The sequence below is a fragment of the Diceros bicornis genome, chromosome 3 (genome assembly GCF_020826845.1).
Source record: "Diceros bicornis minor isolate mBicDic1 chromosome 3, mDicBic1.mat.cur, whole genome shotgun sequence".
In the NCBI taxonomy this organism is placed as follows: domain Eukaryota; kingdom Metazoa; phylum Chordata; class Mammalia; order Perissodactyla; family Rhinocerotidae; genus Diceros; species Diceros bicornis.
The window spans coordinates 68,030,086-68,054,713 of NC_080742.1; the positions used below are offsets into that span (position 1 = coordinate 68,030,086).

General features: G+C 36.3%; 1 protein-coding gene across 6 annotated transcripts in view; it reads left to right on the plus strand.

The window, feature by feature from the left end:
* Positions 1–24,628, plus strand: part of ST7 (suppression of tumorigenicity 7) — a 254,203-nt gene that overhangs the window by 148,880 nt on the left and 80,695 nt on the right. For 4 of the 6 annotated variants that reach the window (XM_058528868.1, XM_058528823.1, XM_058528829.1 and 1 more), the window contains exons 3-9: positions 1,296–1,455; positions 11,785–11,839; positions 12,483–12,598; positions 13,966–14,041; positions 16,428–16,496; positions 18,406–18,560; positions 20,761–20,858. In XM_058528868.1, the coding sequence (XP_058384851.1) occupies positions 1,296–1,455; positions 11,785–11,839; positions 12,483–12,598; positions 13,966–14,041; positions 16,428–16,496; positions 18,406–18,560; positions 20,761–20,858 (729 nt within the window). The remainder of the gene's footprint in view (positions 1–1,295; positions 1,456–11,784; positions 11,840–12,482; positions 12,599–13,965; positions 14,042–16,427; positions 16,497–18,405; positions 18,561–20,760; positions 20,859–24,628) is intronic. The other 2 variants (XM_058528848.1, XM_058528838.1) reach the window with 1 other exon arrangement.

Below are 24,628 nucleotides of genomic sequence, written 5' to 3' on the forward strand. Positions count from 1 at the left end.
TGAAATTACTTGAATGTCTTAACATGTGAAAATTCATATAGTCAGAGGTAACTCGTTGGAATTAAACCAAGTTGTCCTATTATAGAATTGGAAACATTTGGTTTGATTGATACTTCCTTCTGGTCATTCATAGATGTTCTTTCTGTCTTTTTTAGAAATTTTTGGTAGAGCAAAAGAGAGAAAACATCAATTTTTAAATAATAGCCCCAAATCCATTCCAGCGTAGATAACGAAGTCTCGTTTTTATGAAATAAGGATAAAGATAGTTCTATGTTAGTTCCACATTCTATATTAGAAGAATATAGTATAGTTATCCTATGAGACTCTGGGATATAGTTGATTGTTAAATTTCTTCTGTGTAATGATTTGTGACTGTTTAAGGAACAAATCCCAAATCAGACAGGGGGGAGAGGCAAGGATGTGGGAGAGAGCAACATCGAATAGTGGTGAGAAAGCGTTCACTGAAGGGGCAGAGGGGGCCAAGTAAGAAGGATTGAGGGAGATCGCTTGCTTTCCTAGTGTTTTAGGAAGTCCTGATTTCAGTCTAGTCATGTGAGCATCATTGCTTTTTTCCTTGTATTAATGAAAGTTATTTCTTTTCTCCTTTGCAATCCACAGTATGTAACAATTGGTAAGCTTGTGACCTAGGAAACATTAATGGTGTATAACAGATGCTTGTGTTTATAAAGCACTTCTTAGCAGGTGGGGCATTGCTGAGTATCTCAGCAGTTGAGTGCCATCCATACATGAAATGGAATGCCTTTCACTCTTTCTGTAAAACCAGCATTTCTCTAAGGAGATGGTTATTTTTTTTTTCTTAATGGAATTTTGATGTCTTAAAAATTTTATGCAGCTGTGGATTTATCAGAATGTAAAATGCCAAGAATTGCAATATTTTATAAGCCATAATTCTAATACTGGCTTATTTATATACACTTCTGGTCTTTCAGCTATGGTGATTTTGTTATTAGAATATGAAGGAAATTTGGAGGAAAATAATATTGAGCAGCTCCTAATAGTGTTTTTGTATCCATGATTGTAATTATAGATTTTTCTTGAAAACCAGTATTAAGTGGAGAAAACAACATTAAAGAATTTAAAATGTAATTGGTATTTTAATTTTATTAAACTCTTTAATTTTTAGAATAAATTAAATTTTTTGGAATAAAAAATTTGTTTAATTAAGTATTTAAGGTGGATATAATTAGTAAATGCAACATGTTTTTTGGGCATGTGTACAAAAATCATAAACAGTGACAAGAACCATAATCACAGTTGTTATTTTTCTGTTCTAGATATTTGAATGGTGGTATTTTCGCAAGTATGGAACGTCATTCATTGAGCAAGTCTCAGTAAGCCACTTGCGCCCCCTTCTGGGAGGGGTTGACAACAACTCCTCCAACAATTCTAACTCCAGTAATGGAGACTCGGATTCCAACAGGCAAAGTGTCTCAGGTATGGAAAGTCCTTCAGTTTGCAACATTATTTGTTTACTCTTACTAAATTATTGTGACTATAATACAATAAGAATGTTGTAATTTAAAGACTAGACTTCAGAAAAGAACGCAGTTTATTTTCCCAAGGAGTTGACAACCTCTACCAGAGAAGTAGAGTGTAAGCATCCTAGGAAAAGGGAATGTTTATCTTATTTAATTTTATGTCTTCTTGCATTTGATTTAGCTAATGGCCATTTAGGTCACTGTTCCCAACCTGAGTCTCCAGCGTCCTTGTCCCTAGTTTCTCAAACCTTATTGAATGTATCCATTTTCTTCCATGCTAATTGCAGAATCTTGCGTCTAACTAGATCTGATCACATTGCTCCTCTGCCTAAAAGGCTTCATTGGTTCCCATTCCACTGAAGATAAAGCCCAGCTTCCAGATTGCTTGTTGCAGCATAAGCTACTTCTAACCCGTCTTGCCAACTTTGGCTTCTGTCACAATCTGGTCCCTCTCCTTTTCATTTCTTGAACATACCATGTTTTCTTGTGACCCTTTGCTTAGAAGTCTGTCTCCCTCTCGCCCATGTTTGTTTATCTTTCACAACCCAACTCAAATGTTACCTCCTGGAAAGGCTTCTCTGATAGATTGTACAATATCTTTCCACTTTCATTGACTCTTTAATATTTTTATTTTTAGCAATGTTTATCAAATTGCACTGTAATTTTTAAACTTACTTCTGTATTATAGTATCTCTAGCATTTTGCACAGTGTCTACTATATCATTGAAACTCAGTGAATGAATGCATGAGCACATGCAAGGCCTGTACTTTCTCCACTCATAAAAGAAGGGGGAAGAATATGATTTCCTAGCTTGATCTGTTTATCAACTCAGTAAACATTTCCTAAGTTGCTAATATGAACCTGGCCTTGTATGGGTTCTTTTGAATATTATGATTAAAAAAAAAGTCAAATTCCTTTTCCCCAGGAAACTCTCATGTCTATTGAAGGAGACAAAATGATAAGCGCTTGGATTGTATGAGGGAAACATACAGTGCTGTGGGGAACAAAGGAGGGGTTCCTGATCCAAACTGGGGGAAGACGTATACTTCTTGAAGGAGAGGGCACCAGTTCTGAGACTTGAAGGATGAAGAAGAAGAAATTAAACAGCTGGGTTAGATGTTTTTTTCTTTCTCCCTAGAATAACTCAGTCCACATTTCATAACTGTCTAGCCAGGTGATAAGCATCAAGGAGCATTGTGTATATACTTGATTACTGATGTTGACTCAATGCACCTTCAGTAGACCTTTGCCAGCCAACCATGAGTGGCAATGGGTACCTCTAGGTACACGTTTATTTCATCCTAAAGGGTACACGCATGAGAGATGGCACCGCCCAGGTAAAAACATTGTCTGGGACTTTGTAAACTCATCCACTTTGTGAAAGAAACAGCAAGAGACATGAGCAGAGTGAACCGTTACTTTAATCAGCTACTCCAATAAGTGTGGCATATTATTGTAATGAGGAATCTTGATCATTCAGTCATCATCACATAAGCAGTTGTGGATAATTGCCATCACTTTGCATCTGCTGTGAAGAACCTACAAATTGAATGTGCTTGTCTGATTTCTATAGTCTGTAAATGATGCAGAACATTGTAGAAAATTAGCAGATTGAAAACAGAAAGCAGCCTCATTTGATGTCATTTTTTATTGTGAATATATTTTTATTTTCATTAAAATTCTCTCTCTTTTTACCTGATTTAAATCTCTTGACATCATTCCCTAATGCAAAGAGTTCATATTCTTCTCATTGATGCTATTGTTTTGTGGTCTTTCTTTGCGGATGTCTTGAATAAGGCATATGCAGTGTATAAATCTTGATGTTATTCTTAGTGTTTTTACAGCAGTTTTTACAGGGAGAACCTAAGCCCCTTTTAAAAATATATTCAACCGTGATAATCATGGAAATTCCCAGTTTTATTTGTACTGAGTTTTTACCTGGCTAACACTGAGCTTTTGAATATTATTATTAATTCAATTCCACTGGTATTTACTGAATGTCTACTACTATGCATGCAATATTTCTATTCATTTCCTGTATAACAGATACAGCATTTATGATCTGATCTCATAACAATGTTCAAATAGTTATATTTAGGAAAATGGAAATTGTCTATGTATATCAGAGCTCAGTCTACCCACTTCTCCTTGACATTTGGGTTTCTAATATTTGGCTAACTCAGCTCAACAAACATGTATGCTGGTATGGAAGTACCAGATACCATGGGACTAATACCATTTTCCACTTCTTTTTTCTTGCGATCATTTTATTTTTGAATAAGAAAAATATTATAAAAGTACATTGTCTGTGTGTATCTCTACCCTTAATCCCTTTCTATTTCATAGTCTGGTTTCACCTAAGTATAAAGGAAAAAGAAGATCCAAAGCTGAGGGTAATCAATACATTTTCTTAAAATAGAGGAGTTTCTTTAAAAATTTCTACTGCCTTAATAATAATACAATGACTATTGCCTTAATAACAGAAGGATGAATCTGTTGATTTTCTTGGAGCCTCATAAGGCAGCTCTTTGGCAAATCTTACATGAAATACAACATGACTAACAAAGTCCCATGGACATTGGCAAATCCAATTTAATGACATTGCTTATTTGAGAAAAATCATTGAAAAAGCTAAAAATAAACTGAAAATACCAGTTATAAATGTTGGTCTATATGAAAACTCATAGTGTAGCTCTTTCCTTAAAGAATCATTTGTTTTGATTAAAAGCTGAAAGACCTTGCCTACTTAAGAATATTTTGGGGTATAGGGAATGGGGAGTGAGAAGGTTGTGATTGTTACAAGGCAGACTGTTCATATTAACTTTTGGATCTGTGCAAATTGGCCTAAGTGCAGACCACTTAAATTGTGGTCTGCACTTAAATTAAAAAGTGCAGACCTCTCAAAATTTGCAGTGATCTTTATCTGTGGGCCGGAGGAGTAATATGGTTAATTATAATAGCTTCCTAATCTAGCCAAATTTCAGATTTTTTGGCTTAGGTTGACATTTATGAACATTTCGATTGTTTTGCTTTATTTGGGAGCTAAACTGCTACTTTTCTCATAAATATACAGTTTCTAAAGCCTGCTGATATATTTGCCATGTCACCGTGTTTATTGCTGCCACTTCTTAATTCAGCTTAGTTTATGAGCTGATGATGCATAGGGATTTAAAACGTGGCCAACTTCTCCCTGTGATTTTTTTTTTTTTTTTTTTTTTTTGTGAGGGAGATCAGCCCTGAGCTAACATCCGTGCTAATCCTCTTTTTTTGCTGAGGAAGACCGGCTCTGAGCTAACATCTATTGCCAATCCTCCTCCTTTTTTTCCCCAAAGCCCCCCAGTAGATAGTTGTACGTCATAGTTGTACATCCTTCTAGTTGCTGTATGTGGGACACGGCCTGAGCATGGCCGTAGAAGCAGTGTGTCGGTGTGCGCCCGGGTTCCGAACCCGGGCCGCCAGTAGCGGAGCGCGCACACTTAACCGCTAAGCCACCGGGCCGGCCCAACTTCTCCCTGTCTTAAAGGAAGGGATTCTCAAGGCCCAGTAGCATTCTGAATTTGGGTTTATGAGAACATCTGTTTGATAATTTGCCCTGTTCTCAAATAAGATGCCATAAAGACAAAGGTTTGCAGCATTCACTTTCTTCAAGATATTTGGAAAGTGCAGGGTGCTTCATCACATGAGACGTATCCTCACCAAAGTCAAGTTTAAATTCTCTGAGACATTGTAATAGCCTCTTGCATAGAACTGGATTTTTAGACAAACTCCGGTTATAATCACTTGGCTTTCTGTCACAAATCATCTCATTTTAGTCTATATAAGATATATATAAATCTCATTTAATCTATATAAGATATATATGACACATAAACTTATATATATATGTTTATATCTATATCTCTTTTCTAAAACTTTTTATAAGAATTTCACCTAGAATTCTAAATTAAAGTTATTACACTACTAGAGGCAGTTCAAGCACTGGTTAAATAAAGATAATAAATTAAAGAAAAGCGATGGAGGTGAATAAGCTCAGGTAGAGTGCAAAGATACATCCTAAGACCTTCGTAGATCCTCGAATTCTCATAACACCAGAGCGAATAATTTTCCCTGTAGAAAGCCATATAGTTCTAATAATAACAACTAACACTTTGAGTGCCTACTATCAGCTTTACATGGACTGTTTCATTTAATCCTCACAATAACCCCACGAAGCAGATACTATTGTTATCTCCATTTTATGGTTGAGGAAGCTGAGGTACAGGAAGGTTAAGTCATCTGCCCAAGGTCACCTGGCTGGTAACCTGGGCAGTCTCATTTCAGAATCCAGTGTCTTAAACACTAACTAAAAAATGTAGTCCAGACCCTCGTGAGGTCTATAAACTCAAGACTAATGTAATTATTAAGCAATTAAAATAATTTATTCAAACCCTGTACTATAGTACATGACATTATTTCTGAAGTGACGTTAGCCGAACTTACTTCAGAAACAGCTGAGTGGCAGGATTGCTGATGTTGAAAGCTCAGCCTCTGGGGTCAGACAGATGTGGCCCTAATCTTGGCTCCATCACTTACAGTATGTGATCTTGGACAAGTCACTTAACTTTCCTTAGTATCTTAATTTGCACACATGGGAATAACAGTAGTATCTACTCCTTAGAGTAGTTTGAGGATTAAATGAGGTCATGCAGAAATATCAAGTCAGAGGACAGCCATTTGACAGTGTCTTCCAGATGAACTGACTTCTCTGTGAATATGATCAGGAGGATGGCCCAACCACATGGAGATATGGCTGAGGTCAGCTAGGCTTACTCACTAGCTCAGTGACTCACTTTTTTTTTTTTTTTTGGTGGGGAAGGTTAGTTAACATTCGACGCTTATCCTCCTCTCTTTGCTGAGGAAGGCTGGCCCTGGGCTAACATCTGTGCCCATCTTCCTCTACTTTATATGGGACACAGCCACAGCATGGCTTGACAAGCAGTGCGTCGGTCCGCATCTGGGATCCGAACCCCTGAACCCCGGGCCGCCGAAGCAGAGTGCGGGAACTTAACTGCTGCGCCATCGGGCCGGCCCCTCAGTGACTCACTTTAGTACCGAGGCCTTTCAGTGCTTGCATTTCAAATATATCCCTCAGCAAAATTGCAAATTGCTACATGTCAAGGACCTTTGGAGTTGCTCTGTAATAGTCTCAATCGGGAAACTTGACAAAATCTATGTATGTGTTGAAAATGATTCTCTTAGCCAGTGATTATTACATCTTTAAAATCTTTTGCCACTAAAATTTGTGTTCTAGTATAGATTAGATCTCCAGCTGTATGGTGAAAATGCCTAAACAGTTTTAGTCCCTGGTGAACATTATTTAATAAACTTATTTTACAATTTTCACATTATTTGGTAGAGTTGATTGACTTCGGTCAGAAATGACCAATGAGAAATGTATGAGAGATATAATTAAAGATTTAACCATCTTGGCAATATTCTTCAAGAAAGTGGTACACTATCTTGAATAAAGCACATCAATAAAAATGGTCTTAAAGCTCATAATTATTTATACCTTTTCTCATTCCATAAAAGAATTTGAGGGAGTAACATATTTTTTGAATTCAAAGCTACTTACATCATACTTCTATTAATATTTTCAAAATAATTATTTTGAAAAGTTATGAAAATAGTTAGCTTAACTATTTAAGAAAATGCATATTTCGTTACTCTTATGATTGCTTAAAATTGACCTATATGATGTAGAGAATTGAGTATTCATTTTTGAGATATCAAAGCTAATAAATATATGCAGAATCACATGTCAGAAATTGACTGGCTTGGGATTAATCTTGATTGTCATAATACATCTGACGAAATTTTAGTTAGGGCCCTTTTATGTTGTACTTTGGGACTAAAATGTTTAAAAGTATTATTAAAAAGAGCCTAACATTTCCCCAGAGGAGTTTGTAAAACTGTTTCCTTAGTGGAAAATTTAATGGATGAAGTCACAGGATTTTTAAAATATGATGTTGCAGGGTAACAGATCTGTTACATATAGTGGGTAATTGTTGGGCAGTCTGGACACCAGGCCTTAATCTCATTTACTATGAACCTTGGGGAAATTATGTAGCTTTTCAATGTTCTACTCTTTACTTCTGTAAAAAGGGCCTACTCTCTAGCCCTCACTAACTTATGTAAGGGATATAGATGACTTGAGCTTTAAGCCTCTTTATAGAAAGGCTCACCGACAATCACGCTCATAGCTACGACAGAAGTTACTGTTGCTGCTGCTTGTAATAATAATATATCATCATCATCATCATCATCACATAATAATAATATAATAATAGTAAAAATAAGATGGTAATCATTATCAGAATTTAGATTCTGGGAAGAGGTGGTAACTTTTTAGTATAAGAAATCTTCCTAGGCTATGAATTAGTAATTTTATATATTTAAAGGCCCTGAGAGTGGGAATTCTGTATCTTTTTTTTTTTTTAATTTTAGGAAGAAAGGTTTTTCAGATTTAAATAAGTTGGATGTAGAATAATATTTTCTTCCATGTGCTTAAAAGCCCTGTGACTTTAGAGCCTTTGGTTTTTCTGAGAATTAAGTTCTCTTTTTCATTGAGAACTGTAACAAAGGGAGAGTCTATGGTTCTCTCAGTACATGTATTTCTTCTATAGAGCTTCTTCAGTTGGATACCAGATGTAGTTCAACGCCCTTTTCATTTTCCTATCAAGTCTATAAGCTCCTCTAGGTCATAAACTGTATCTTTTTTTGTAACCCAGAGCCTAGTACAGAGACTAATGCATAATAGCTATTCTATACATGTTTAAATCACACAGTCCTATGAGTGACGGGGTGGGCATTCTAGAGGAGTAACTGAGTATGAAAAGATGTGAAATAAGTATCACTGAGATGGAAAGTTTTAATAGGGAATGGTGAGAGGGGAGACTGAAGAAAAGATTGGAGTTTTATTTTAGAAGTCCATGATGGTAGTAAGCATTATTTTTGATATTTTTTGTATCCCACACAGAAATTTATAATCATCCTTTTATGACAAAGGAGACAATCTGTTCTGCAGACTTTGGGAACTAAACAAGTGCTATTCCAATATTTACTGCTTCTCTTTCTCTTGAATTACATTCTTGCACGCATGCTACGGTCTGAACACTTCTGTCAGCAGTTGTGGGCAGAGACCCTACTGTGGGCTGCTGCAGTTGGAACCATAGAAAGCATATGTATTGTATCGGGCATATTTTTAAATGAACTATTAGTAACGTTAGCAAGTCCTTGAGGGAGTCCCAGTCAACTTTAGTGCTTCTAAAGAGCACTAAAATTGTTGATATTAATGGAGAATGGAAAATTCCTTTCGGAGGTAAAATTTTAATTCTGGCTTAAAAAAGGAATTTATTCCTCAAAGGCACAAATAAGATAAGAAACTGGACCTCATGTGGAAAAACTTTTACCCTCTGGAGACTTGAGTTTAAATTCTTTACTTAAATCTTTATATTCTAATACATTTGGCATTTACAACCTTTGTCCATATCATGAAACCATCAGGCAGTCTAATATTTATGGGGTGTGTTCTCTAGAATGATTCCAGACTAAGAGAGTTTTTGTAGCAAAGATAAGATTATGAGACAGAAATTAATGTAGCTATGACCTAATTTGAAGCGAAGCTTTGCCATGTGTTTGTATTCGGCTCCTAGGTTGTTTATTTCTTAAAAGAAAACTGTGCCTGCCTTGCACCCTTTGAAGGATATAGCTAATGAAGACATGTCTTATGTATTTCTTCATTACATGTTTTTTCTCACATAGAACATTTTACATCTGTTACAATTACTTAGATCCTCATTTCTAAGTTTCAGCGATAACTGAAGAAACTGAATACAGACCACATTTATGACACTAATGTTAACAATGACTTTTTTAAAGTTCGGTTCTCTAAATAGAAGTCATAAAAACAATATTTCAAAATGATTGCAGCACCCCCTGCTGGCTGTATTGTGGCACTTCCTAAATAAATATAGCATCTTGAGCTACTGCTCAATAATACTTTAGTTATACACACCATTTCTCTTTGGAGTTATTTTTATTTAGAAATAAATTCATTTGCATCCAATATAAAAGAGTGGAAATTTTGATTTAAGGCAATTTGCTTTGTATTTTGTCAATTGATATTTGAATGGTGCTTATCCTTCCAGGCAATATAATAATGCATTTGTTGGAGACCAATTATTTGCCATAATCTTTTTACTAATATTTCAGATGAAATTCCGTGGAGGAGAGGCATCTCCCTAAATGTCCCTGTTTTATTGTATAATGCCACCATGAGCATACTTTGTACATAAATCTGTATGCACATTTATTATATGCTAAATACAAACCTTGGAATATTCATAAAGCTTTATTAAGAGCACTTTGAATCTTGAAAGACATCCTCTGAGGAAGAGTTGGGGGTGGTGAAGACATAAGAGTTATAATAGCCGTAAGGACAGTGATTGTGGTTGTTTGGCTCACCAGTGTGATTCCAGCCATGATCTGAAGTGCATTAGTGACCCCTCTAAGGGGCTTTATGTCTGGAAAAAGAGTAATTATTTAAGGGAAGCATAATTTTCTAGTTAGTGCCATTTGAAGTGACAGCCATTGAATTTCAGTTTCTCAGGAACAAAATTCAGAGATGCTAAACTAACGGAGCAAAGATCATTTCCTAAATGGCAAGTTAAGCTAAGTGACAGAAAATTTAGGGCGATTGTTTATAAACATTGAGCAAATTTTAAGTGGAATCCTGCCCTAATTTAAAGACAAATTTATCTTCTTTAAATAAAAACATATCTTCCTGTTTTGTGTAAACCCTTCATTCACTGTTTTAACAAAAGTTTACTGAGATTACACACAGTGTTCCCACAGTGCTTTATGTTCTTTGTTTTCACGCTGTATTGCAATTGACTGTTCACTTGTTTGTTTCCCGCCCTGGGTGCTCAGTGCTCATAGGATGGATGGATGGGTGGGTGGGTGGAAGAATGGATGTTGAATCTAACAGGACTGAGGGTAGAAAATTAAAGAATCACCCATGGCCTTTAAAGGTCTTTTGATTTTTGCAATAATTGTTCACTTGTGTGTATATATGTCTTTGGGTGTGTTTTTTGGCTTACTACACATACAAGGATGTTTTAAGTTCTGTTAACTGATTTTATTTTCTAATAAAACATTATTCATCCAAAGAAGTGTAGTATTCTGAATCAGTAGAAAGTCTTAATCATAGGCAGTTTTAGAAAAATTGTAGCTTATTAGTTGCACACTTATAACACAGTCTTAAAAGCTAATGATTGACTTTTCTAAGTTAAAGTCCTGTGGTTCTAAATTTCTGTGGTCCTTGTGTAACAGAGATTATAGTCTATTGGTACATGCTAACATTATGGTATTAGCATAATGATTAATACATTAGTTTGCATAAGTAAACAATGTTAAAACAATTTATTTTCATAGCATTTCTCCCTACAATAATGGTACCTGTATTAATTTTGTATGTGAGAAAGATTAGCCCTGAGCTAACGTCTGTTGCCAGTCCTCCTCTTTTTGCTGAGAAAGATTGGCCCTGGGCTAATATCTGTGCCCATCTTCCTCTACTTTATATGTGGGACGTCTGCCACGGCATGGCTTGATAAGAAGTGCATAGGTCCGTGCCTGGGATCCGAACCTGTGAACCCCAGGCTGCTGAAGCGGAGCGCAGGAACCCAACCAGTACGCCACCGGACCAGCCCCTATTAATTTTATCACTCCTTTACGGTGGTATAAAAGCCATCTGGTGAATTATCACAAAATCAGTATTAACATAGACCCTAATTAAGAATCTAAGGCATTTTGCGTATTATACTCCAGAACTTAAGTTTAGTTTGTCATATATGAAATTATTGTAGGATATATTTTAGAGTAACAGAAAGTAGTTTTACTTCTACCTATACCTTCTGCCTTTAATTTTAGAAGTAAATCCATAGAATCTGTTTAGGCCTCATGAAATGACTATAGAAGTTATGAACTAGCTGATTTTGGCATGTACCTTCATTTAGCAAATGAGGAAACTTGAGCCCAGAAAGATTAGGTGAAACTTTCCAAAGTCCTGGTGCCTGAGCTACATTTCCTGATTAACCACCCAGAGTTTTTCCACATTGCTTCCCATGTAGAGGATAGAGAATAAAATTATCTTATCAAATGGCCAGGAAGGGTGTTTCGCTGAATTAATTAGATTGTAGTGTCTCTGAACTATGTGTAACATTTTCATATTTTTCTTTGTTGCAGAATGCAAAGTATGGCGAAATCCATTAAATTTATTTAGGGGCGCTGAATATAATCGGTAAGCATTTTGACAGCTTGGGAAACAAATGGGTCTAGTTCAGAGAGCAAAGACAGCAGCAAATGTTTTTGCTGGTTCATTTAGGGGTCATTCTAACAGTCTGTTTAGTGCTTCCATTCTTTGATACTATCCTTAAATGTTTTAATTTTTCTGTTTTATAAGTATTTTAGCATTGGAATTGGGATAATATACAAAAATGTGTAGTTTGTAGAAATTTTCTATTACAGTTATTCTTTTCATTATATTATACAATCAAAATATTTTGAAGCTTACCTGGGACATGGTTATAAAGATGCCACAGAAGTTATGTTGGAATTTAATTTTGCAGAGTAATTAGGCAAGTCAGAATTTTCATGGCTTTTGGGAAATGTCTCTTCATAATACTGGTTAGGGAAGGTTTTCATTAGCTAGTCCTAGTAAAATTTTAGGACAAAAATATAGGGAAAATGTTTACTTCTGTCCTGTTGATATACTTCCTAAAGAGATAATAGAATGATTTTTTTAAAATATTTTTTTATTCATTGGCAAAGCTATTTTAGTACTCAGTTAATGGTTTATAGTTCAGCTTTTATGCAGCTTAATATTTTGTAGATCTTGCTTTCCTCTCTCAAAAGTGTCTGACCATTTTATTTCCTCTTCACAGGTACACTTGGGTGACAGGACGAGAGCCTCTGACTTACTATGACATGAATCTCTCTGCCCAGGACCACCAGACATTCTTTACTTGTGACTCGGACCATCTGCGTCCTGCAGATGCAAGTATGGAAAATCCTTCAGATAGTTGCTGAGTGGGAGGGCTTCTTGGTTTGTTTTAAGTATCAAGGTTACTACTTTTAGAGTATCTGCACTATAGAAGCCTCAATGAATAAAATATTAAATTGCAGCTTGACTGGTAGAACCCATAATTCTGATACTTAAATAAAAGCTTTGTCACAATGAAGTGTTGATGTAGAAATGAGTCCCCTTATTATAATTTAAAATATTATTTAAAAAATATACCAAAGTTGGATTTATATATTTTCAAGAAATATTAATCTTATATGAAGCAAATTAAATCTTTGATTGAGATAGAGCGAAGGGTCATGTCTCTTTGATGATATTCTAGTTAGAAATTGGGAATCAGTGAATCCAAATGATTACTAAATATATTGTAGTGATTTATATGCCTATTTATAGGTTCACTAGCATTAAATGGGGGCATGGCCTTGGCTATTGGAATCCGTATTTGTTTTCCATCCTAGAAAAGACTTTGGCGTGCATTTGACACTGGTTGAGTTCTAAATAATCTTACTGATATTTTTTATGTTCCACGCTTAAAGAAACTAGATGGAAAAAAAATTTTTTAAAAGAATATGTACATGCTCCTAAGAAACTAACTTAGAAGGCACAAATTTATAAAACAAATTAAATAAGGAGATTGTTACTCTTTTTTAAGAGGTGCTCTTTCCAATGGTGGAACATCCTAGTACGATAAATATTCCGAGCATTGAGCTTCCCACAATATGTTCACAGACTTCTCTGGCATATAAAAACTGGGTTTGCAGCAAACTGTGGGAGCAGACACACATATTAAGCAAAAGCCTAAAGCTTTTTTTTCTGATACAACTCAGAATTCTTCAAATGGTTTTAAAATGTTCTAATATCCAGAGCCTGTAACAAGTGTTTGGGAAAATGACCAATGGAAATTATGTTGTGTCTAAGTAGAAGGAAGAGATTAATAGCAATGTCATTTCAAAATATGTGAGCTAATATATGTTCTCTAACAACAAATGACATTAATGCAAGAGCAAAAACAAATATTAAATCTCTATTAGAGTGCCTTTTCTTGATTAAGAAATCTTAATCAAGGTTAAGTCTCTAAGATTATAGACTATGGATTAGTCTATAAGATTTAGATCTGTAGTTTCATGAGCACGAGAGAGATTTGATATCAGTAATTGAAGGGCAATGGAATAGCAAATTAGAATGTATTTGTGTGACTTTGGAGATTTGGGCTGACTCTCTTGGTAAGTGAAATATTCTCTTGTAATTCAAGCTGAGAGCTATTAATTTAGCTATTGTCCTGTATTGAGTCTTCCTAATTATGTGTATTGAGTATCTTGCTTTTTTCTCTTTTTCTAAAATAGTAATGCAGAAAGCCTGGAGAGAGAGAAACCCCCAAGCTAGGATTTCTGCAGCTCACGAAGCCTTAGAGATAAATGAGTAAGTGCAGGAAAAGCTTGCTTTTAAAAAGAAAATCTCATCCTTTGCTGAATGTATTCAGTTGCCACTGATGGGATACTTACATTAAACTATGCACTTGAACTTGAGGATTAATTTGGGGGGGGTATTAATTTGTTAAAAAAATTTTTTTTATGAAGGACATCCATGTGAAGGTGGTTTTAGTCATTTTAGAGAACAATTCAGTGGCTTTGCTATGACCCTAAATTATATTCTTCAAGGGCTATCTGTGGGATATTGTGAGGACATAAAATAAATACAGTTCTTTACATATCTAAAACATTTTGACAGGGGCCAGCCTCGTGGCTTAGCGGTTAAGTGCGCGTGCTCCGCTGCTGGCGGCCAGGGTTCGGATCCCGGGCGCGCACCAACGCACCGCTTCTCCAGCCATGCTGAGGCTGTGTCCCACATACAGCAACTAGAAGGATGTACAGCTATGACATGCAACTATCTACTGGGGCTTTGGGGAAAAATAAATAAATAAATAAAAATTATTATAAAAATAAAAAAAAAAACATTTTGACAGGGAAAATTTTCTAGATGTAGTGCTCATCTGTGCCATCACATTTTCTAGGTAGAACTTCTGCTAGTGGGGAAAGCAATAAAAACATAAGGTGAAAAAATTACACTTAAAAAATATTTCAAGATCAAGACAAAGATAAGAGGAAATGCCATCCTTAGTGTCATTAAACATTCTATGAGTTACCAAGGAAGGCTGGGAAATCTTTTCTGGAAATCTCAGAAAATGAGAAAGATTCTTAAAGTTGGAGTCATAAAAGCTCAGGGTTGGCAGAGACCTTAAAGGTCATTTAGCTCAACCACCCATTTGGTGCTTGAATCACCTCGACACTCTCCCTGCCAAGTGGTCATTATTAAACTATTTTATGATTTTTCTGAAGAAGTTTACAGAATCTTCTTCAGAAGTCTTAGAAAAAAGATTTACTTGAGAGTTGGAAATCTTGCCATTGTAACCTGTTGATCTATTTGGTTTCTGATTCTGTCATGCAACATATTTATTTTCCAGTTTCTTGTCATCTACAAATTTGATATGCCTGCCTTCTGTGTGTCATCCATGTTTCTGATAACAATGTCGGTATCAGGGGTAGAACCCTGTAACATGACGTATGGAAACCACCCTCCAGGTTCATGTCTTCATGAATCATCATCCTTTGGTATTGTTCAACCAATTGCTGAGCCACCCGGTTACACTTCAGCCCATATTTCTGCATTTGGATCTTAAGAATGCCAGTTGTAGCTATGGATCTTTAATGTATAGTCAATCTATTAGTGTAAATTAAGCTAGCACAACCTGATTTATTTATTTTTAGTGAATTTAAGCTAGCTTCTAGTGTTCACTACTTTCTTTTTAAAATGCTTGGAAACCATCCCTTTAATAATCCATTAGAATATTTTTCCAAAGCACTGTTCTGTAGTTTGAGAAGTCTGCCTTCTTTCCCTTGGTGAACATTTTTACTACATTCGTCATCTCATCTTCTAGTACCTCTCCATTCTTTGTGATTTCTTAACTGTCCACATAGAGCAATTCCGTGGCCTACCTACAAGGTCTGTTGGCTTCTTGGGAAGCTTCTTTGCCTATCCCAGTACAGTAACTCATTTAGAATAGATCAGTTATTGCTATCTTACATCTTTTTTACCCATTTTAGAGTGTAATTTCTTCTCCATTTTTCAGTCTGACAATCATTCTCTTTGATGGAGAAGCCAGGAACAAAATAGGTGTTAGAGAGTGTTGGTTTCTCTTTATTACCTGCTACTACTAACTATAAACTTTCCTTGTTTTGATGTTATGTTGTTTGTCTTTTTTGCTTATTTATTTTTGTGATGGTTTTGGAGAAATGGGGGTGATGATAGGGCCTTAAACATAGTTTAAAAATAGGGAATGGATGATTGTTTTAGCATTTTGTTTAGTTTTGTCTTTATTTTGTTTTGCAAGCTTTGGCTAAATTGGAGTTTTAGCTCTCCTGACATTATTCTTATAAGCTCATTACACTCTCTTGTAGTCCTTCATTACATGCCCTCTTTCCATCTTTTTTTTCCATCTCCTTTAAAACTCTGACCTTGTGAGAGATCTCTGTGCAGCCATGTTGGTGACTTAATTGTCATCCCTTTTTTCTTCCTGAGAGGATCATTTGTGGTTGCAGTTACACTTGGACATTTGGAAGCTGCCCAACCCTCTTAAACCATTTTTCCCTCTAAGTCTCATGCCATTGAATCATGCCTCTTTTCTTTGAATTTTTTGAAGTCCACCTTACCCTCTTTGATTATCCTGAACTCCAGAATGACATAGTAACTCTCTCTGAATGTTCCTATCAATTTTCATTTCACCAACTATTTTTTTCTTCTTGGTCAGAATTAGGTCCAGAGTTGAAGTTCCCCTAATTGCTTCCTCTACCATCTGGGAGATAAAATTGTTACCAAAGTAAGTCAAGAATCTGTCGGGTGCCCTACTTCTAACCAAATGAGACTTCTTCTAGCAGATATCTGGATGGTTGACACCCCCATCACCACACTTTCTTGCTTCTGTATGTGTATTGTGTTGTGACAAGGATGCATCATCTATATCTTCCATCGAGCTGAGCAGTCTGTTCTGTACTCCCCAACCATTAGCACTTCTATTGCTCTTTCCTTTCTCCTTCACTCACAAGCTCTTAGCATGTTTCTACCCCAGACTCATGAGTTTCCACATAGATGTATGTTTTCTTGGCCAGTAGTGCTACTCTGCCTCTCCTCCTAAGAATACTATTTGAAATGTAAATAAACAAAGCAAGCAAGCTGGCCCCAACCTGTCTTGAGTTTCCAGCCCACCAACTATAGTCTTACAGCTAATTCCTCTGATACTGTGTCTACCACTCAGTATTATGATCTTGATTTTCACTTCATTACCCTTGACCCATTTTTATATGCTGGCATCTGAAGCCTTAAGTATTGCTTCCTGATGCCTATCCTAGTTATTTTCTCCAGTGAACCACTGGGAAGTTTCAGCATCATTATTATTCTTTCCAAGTCATATCTACTGCCCTCCATAGTAATTGGTTTTACGGGTTTTTTCCTGGACATTTTTCTCCCTACGTCACCACATTCAGTTGGAAGCCCCATTGATCAATCCTGCCTGAAATTAGAGGGATTGGCAAAGAATTTACAAGACCCCTCTTCAAGGCTAAGATTAACTAGTAACCCCAAACCTCACATTAGCCCTAAGTTCAGCCTCCTTTTCCTAGCTGGCTGTTGCAGTTTATGAATAGTAAAAGTAACATTTGGTTTCACGTTCTGTTTATTTTCTCTCTTGTGGCCTGATGGAGGTTCTGATAAGTAGAGAAATGACCACAAGAGAGGCAGTGGAGAAGAAGGAAAGCAAAGGGATCTGTGCAGATCAGGACCTGTGTGGTCTGTTCTGGGCTCACCATTTCCCTATTACATTCCCTTTCTCTGGCAGTTGGGTTGTTCTTAAATGATTTGGAAGGTTTAAATTTTTAAGAGTTCCCCTTATTCATTAGTTAACTGCTTATCCTTTCTGGTTTCCTACCTTAAGAGAGTTGTTGAAAGGATTAAGTGAGACGATATATGTTAAGTGCCTGGTACAGTGCTTAAGATATACCAAGCAATAAGTGGTAGCTCTTATTGTTAAAGGCATGAGATTTAACTCTTGTTTTTACTGAGGCTGAATCAAATTTTGAGCTCTTCAGAAATAACACTACCTGCAGGTTCTTCTAGTGTTCTTCTCTGACAATCAGTGCTAACTGTAATGAGATGTTGAAGCACTATTTTTTTCAATGAGTTACTTACTTGATTTAATGAATTTCTCATTCTGAAGAAAATTTTAGATTAAAGAGAATCTGTGTTTAGTAAACAGAAGTAAACATATATAGTACTTCTAAATTTGAGTGTTAGAAGGAGATGTTTACTAACAGCTATTATCATTGCCATTGTTAATTGACATCTATTGAGCATGTACCACATGCTGGCTACTGTACTGAGCACTTTACATGCATCACCATACTTAACCTTCACAACAACACTGTGAACAAATAGATTCCATGTTGTTCTCAGGGAGGCAGAGTAATAACTTGCCCAAAATGACACACTAATAAGGGGTGGAGTCCATATGTGAGCCCCATGCTCCTAACACTACGCATCCTACCTCTCAAGCTAAAATACAGACATTTCTTTTGTACCATTATTTTGTGTCAACAACTACAAACAGGGGTGCATGAACCAGTTGGCCACTCTGCATGTTTTGACGTAACTCCTTGCCCTTCTGCATGCGCTCCTACAGCTATTACGATGTCCTTCGATTTATAATTGATGGTGGCTATTATCTGAACAAACAGGTGTGCAACTGCTTATATTCTCTTGGCTGAAGAAGAAGCAACAACCATTGCTGAAGCAGAAAAGCTGTTTAAGCAGGCCCTGAAGGCTGGAGATGGGTGTTACCGGCGTTCTCAGCAGCTACAGCATCATGGATCCCAGTATGAAGCCCAACATAGTAAGGTTTCCTCCAGGTTGACGTGTTGGGGATCAGAACTGTAACATGATTAATCAGAGCAAGTTTTCGGGCCAGTTCAAAATATGACTCTTCTAGATGAAAATAAATATTGACATTTGCCTTTTCTTTGTTTTTATTAGTTTTTTCTTTCCCATGAGAGCACAGTACCTAATTAACTTATAGCTTCATTACTGTTCACATTAGTGTTCAGATTCTGTTTCCTGTGCATAGATTTCTAATAGAAATAAATGATACTAACCTTTAATTGTAACCTTTTTTCTTCCCAAAATTCTTACATATTTCTGTGTATCAGTTGCTTCTCTGCCCCATAACTTTAAGTCCTAATTGGGAAACAGGACTTAAATTAGTGTTAGGGTTATTATAGTGTTACTTTATGGATCTTCTACAGCATGGGTTGAAATAGGACAATTAAGAATAGAACAGTTATTGGTGATTGTCTCAGTATTAGCTCTTATTTAGGAAGAATTGGTGTTGGCTTCCAGAGAGAAAGAGCCATGAGTTCCTAATTATTTGTCTTTTTTATATTAAGCATAATGGCTTCCTTTATTTAAGATAAATGAAAGATCACTTCAGTACACTAAACTGAGAGTCAGTGATATTTTGGGGGAATGGTATAAAAACAAGACAACAAAATGGTTTCTGGAATTCCCTGAGCCCCTTGACTTGTCAGTTTGTCGGTTGTTTAAGCAGAAATTTAGCAGTCCTTGTGGGAGGGAGTGTTTCCATTATTCAAACTAACTTTGGGTTGTTTCCTTAACTTAAAGTGGAATTTCTCTTACCTCATTTCTCTCTCCTGCATCTTGGAGAGTAGGAGTGTATCTCCTTCATATTTGAGATTACAAAATTAAATTTTAGTATTAAATTTGAATTTGGTGCAGACAGTGAGTGCATTAGTCCCTATGACTAAGGTACAGCAAGACTTTTGCATTATGGCCTGTGTATACATGAGTGTGTCCACACAACCCATCAATATACAGGTTTTTGTTTTTATTCTGCAGTAGGTATATATGTTAATAAAGCATCTAATCACCATCTATATCTTGCTTTTTTAAAAAAAAAATGTATAACAAATTTCAAAGACATGTAGTAAATGTCATTTTGTGAACTAAATGAGTATTAATACATAAAATTACATAACTTAATATAACTTAAGAAATTTTCTTTATTTCTTTTCTTCTGTGAATTAAATCCTTTCAACCTGCTGCCTAAATCTATCCAAAAAATATAATCACATCTTTAAAATAATTTGTAGGTACTTGGCAAATTTTCAGCACACATCTTGTTCTCATTGTTTAAAACATGACATGTTAGGACTTCAGTCTTAACATCTTTTAATAGCTGCATATTATACATGTATTTAATCTATAACAGGTGTGTCATATTTTTCTAAAACATGGTAATTTTATTGAGGATTAAGCACATGCATGTTCTCACTGGTCTGGAAACATATCCAAAAAGACATATAATTAAATAAAAGATTAAGATGAAAAATTGTTAATGTACTTTTTAAGAGCCATTTTAGTGACTATTATTATAACTATTTAGCTTGTCAATGCTTTCTCTAACACTAGGGTAGTTTTTCATTTTGTTGCATACCCTATTGTCATATCTGGAATGTGTTATATTGCCATCTAAAATTGACTGCTTGGGGGACCTGGAGATAATTATGATGTCACTAGTGTTAGGGAAAGAATAATATAAAACAGAAGTTCAAGATGAGGCTTCTCCAGACTTAATGTCAAGAAGGAAGAAAAATAGTTCATCAGGATGCAACCTGAGATTCACCTCTTTGCATCTTCACCGAAAGCATGCACATTTGAAGAATGTGAAATTCTTGCTTGTAAACCGCATGCAATGTGGGTATGTTCATTTTCCCAGCAGTTTGTGGCAGATGATTTTATTTATCAAATATTCAACATCCTAACTCAAAAGCATAAGTTAGGTAATCAGTCATGTGATTTGACCTTTGGAAATCTAAGTACTTTGACTTTACTCTGTATGTGTTCTACTATTAGCAAAGTTGTCAATGCTCCTGGCAGTAAGGAAGAGCCTAGGAGCAGTCTGTTCTCTCTGAGGTTTTCCTTTCAGGGCATGCAAATGGGCCTCTATATTTTTTCTTACTGCTCAGCTGAAAGGTCATGTTTTTTAAAATTTTGGTGTTTTATATCTCCCTCTTCAGGACGAGACACCAATGTCTTGGTCTACATCAAAAGAAGGCTAGCAATGTGTGCCAGAAGACTTGGGAGGACCAGGGAAGCAGTGAAAATGATGAGAGACGTGAGTTTGAATTTGTGTTTGGGATCAGTGGCAGTGCACCTGACTTAGAGAAGGAGGAGCCCACTGAATGCCATAGCAGAGAGCACCAGTGATGGTGTCCCATGGGCGCTGAAGCCAGGCTCTCTGGGGTTCAGCTCTAGCTACCAACTTACTGGATGTGTGATCTTGGGCAGGTTACTCAACTTCTCTGTGCCCTGTTTTCCTCATCTGTAAAATGAGGATAACAATAACAATATAATAATAATAATAACAATTACTACTTAGGATTGTTGCAAAGATTAAATGAGATAATACATGCAAAGCTTTTAATAGAGTGACTGACATATTAAAGAAATTTCAAGAGATGTCATTATTAAACCTTTGGGGCTGTAGCCAGAAGCCGAGAATGAGATCAGCCGTTTTAGCTGACTAACTTCTTTTTGTGTGTAGCTATTAGGAAGATTTGAATAAACTATGGGTCAAATTGCCACCTTCAAATTTAATAATATTATGATCTAATGTTATTGTAGTCATTTCAAGCATTTTCCTCGATTCTTGAATCAGGATATTTTATTAGTAGTAGTCAACATAAGAAGAGAGGAAATAGGTGAACGTTTTAAAACAAACGATAATCAAGAGAGGTTATTATTATGTAACTTTAAATCAAAACAGTGGTTTTAAGGGAAACCAGCTGAGGAATTTTTACTTCCACATTTTTTTTAATAAGGAATACTTTTCTTAAAGAAATTGACACTAGCGTAAATTGTACTTATAAGCCATTTTCTTTTTAAAAACAATCTTAGAAAACCTTTGTCAACATTTTATTCTTGTACTGTCTTCCTGGATTAGGAGACATAGGTAACTGCCCGTTATAAAAATGAAAGAACCAAGAGGCAAGATAAAAGGAACATCTTGTCCAATTCTTGGTTTTTGGGTTTCAGAACAGGACTTTGTAAACCTAGTGAGTCTTTTCTCAGTTTGTCTCTGGAAGGGCAGTTATTCATGTGAATTCCCAGTAACTCTTTGGAGGTAGGGGCCTGTACTCTAGGCCCACCCCTGGTTGTTACTGCCAGTTACAGCATAACGTGAAGGCCCGAGTGAGACCCAGGCTCGGGTTCTGGCTACTCCATTAAACAGCAGTATAGCCCCCAGACCTGAGGAGAGGAACAAGAGGAGGAAGATTCTGAAATAATTTTATTTGACTGAAGGTGATAGATGCTCCTTAGGCAAAGCCATTGCAAAGGGGGTGTCCTGGGATTAAATTCTTTTGGTTGAAGGAAGAATTTAAAGAATGTTTGTTATATACTATAAGTGGTAATTTTAAGAAAAGGAAATTTCTGCAGAGACATGAACTTGCTCTCCAACTTTTTAACTTGCAGAAATTCCATCCCTTGATATAGCAAAGAAACTCTGCCAGTCCTTTGGCTCTGAAAGAGCTGAGGATTTTATGAAGGATGGGATGGATATTTCTCTGTCTTAACCTGGCCCAGGCACATTCAGCCTTTAACAGGGTATTTTGTATTTATTGCCTCTTCTTAACCTTTATTAGCCTGGGACAGACATGCATGGAGGAGCAGATTTTGGTGATTTTCTTTATTATATGCTTAAGCAACTTCTTAGGAAAAACAAACTTGGATGATTTTAATTCCAGTTTTTTCTATCAGTCTCATTCTGATTATCATCTTTTTTTTTTCTTGGCGAGGAAGATTTGCCCTGAGCTAACATCTGTGCCAATCCTCCTCTAGTTTTGTTTGTGTGACGCCACCACAGCGTGACTTGATGAGCGGTGTGTAGGTCCACACCCAGGATCCGAACTCGAGAACCCCGGGCTGCCGAAGCGGAGCGCGTGAACTTAACCACTACGCCACCTGGCTGGCCCCATGATTATCATCATTTTTAGGATATACGTATAAAATTCCACGTGATTAAAACTAATATATATATTTACTATGGTTTGATTTTTTGTTTAACATTGTTTTGTATTAACAATTCCATTTATTGACTTAGACCAAATGTAGATCTTGGGAGAAAATCGGGGATAAATGTCAAATAAATGCTAGGCAGGGAGTCAGAAAATCTGGGTGTGAATCTCAGCTTTGCTCTTCACTAGCTTTGTGACCCGTGGCAACTTACTTCCCTTTTGTGAGCTTTTCATTCATCTTCTGTGAATTGGGGGTAATGACTCGTACTAAAAAGATAATTGAGGGAGTGATGGGGAGGATGGAATGAGATAATGTGAAAACACCAACATATAGTAGACATTTTTTTTCCATATTTTTTTCTCCGTTGTATAAGTATGCCTTAATTTGCTTGACCATTCCCTTGATGGATATTTGGGGTATTTCTTATTTCTTGTTTTGAATGAGTGAATCAGTCAGTCAAGCAGTCTCTCTCTCTTTCTCTCTACATATGTGTATACACACACATACGTGTTTATACATACATGTTTATGTGTGTGTGTGTGTGTATCTGTATTTATATGTGTTTGTTTCTTGGGTTACTTTTCTTAAAAAATCTGTCATATCATTAGAATACCAATACATGTTGCCTTTTGACCGGGTTTATAGAACATCCAGTAGATGTGGGCCCTACTGTTGTAACAATCCTATCAGGGACACCGTCAGACATAGTGGAAATGGGTTTTGAAGAGAAATATTCAAAGTGCTTTTTCCTTCAGAAACTCTGGGCACCCCAAATGGAGGAGGTGAGGTTGAGGACCCCTCTCTCTGTTAAAGCTGCAGCTGGCCCCAGCCTTGCAGAAGACAGTTGTTGGTCGGGCCTGACTCCTCTCAGGTCATGGGTCATGCATACATGGAGACTTCTCTGAGAGGTTCACTCCTTTAACAACATGCACATAAACCATCTTGCTGGAAAGCTTCCTCTGATAAAACAGCACACTGGATTCCAGGCAGTCTGCTGATAAAGCGTTTAGGCAGGAGGATCTAATTTTTCATTAAGACACAGCCATCTTCTCCCTATATACCTTAGGTGAAACCTTCCTGGAGCAGATTTTAAAGTGGAAATAGAAATGCTAGAGTCAGAATGCCTTATATAAAAAGTAGACTCTTTAAAAAATATCTCTGGAAACCCCTTAAGGAAAGGAAAACTTGATTGGTGAGATATCCTGGAAAAGAATGAGAAAATTCTGGGAAGGCCAGCTGTAGATGATTATGAATCTAATAAAATATTGATACAGTAAGTGAAATATTGATGAAGTAAGAACACATTGGCTCCTTAATGTCAAGATTTATGGCTTCTTATTTTTTAAAGCAACACATTAATTATTTTGAATCCCCATAATGTTTTCCCAAAAACTCACTTTAATTAGCTTCCTTTTGCGATCAAGAATATGGAAGCACCTTACTGAAGGAGTGTTTTGGCAGTGGGTAGAACTAAGAGAGCATGCTGGCTTTTGAACTTCACTGTAACGTGTTATTTATTATTAAAAATGAAAAGGATTGCGTTTTCTGCTATCTTAAATTTAAGGAAAAGTCTTTTTGCTTTTTCATTTTTGGTAATTTTGCCTCTTTAACATTTGGTATATGACACAATTTTTTTTTAACTTCTACCATTTAGCTAGCCTCAAGTTCTTCCTCTGTCTTTCCCTGGCCCTATTTGAGTAGATTTAGAATAGAATTCATAAGGCTGACTGATCTGGTCCCTTAGCCATACTGGGTCAGAACTGGTGTAGATAACTGGGATGGATGAGATTGTTTGCCCGAAAGAAAGAACCCCGAAGCTCTTCTTGCCTCAGGTCATTTGGTCTAGGGTAGAGTTTCTCAATCTTGGCA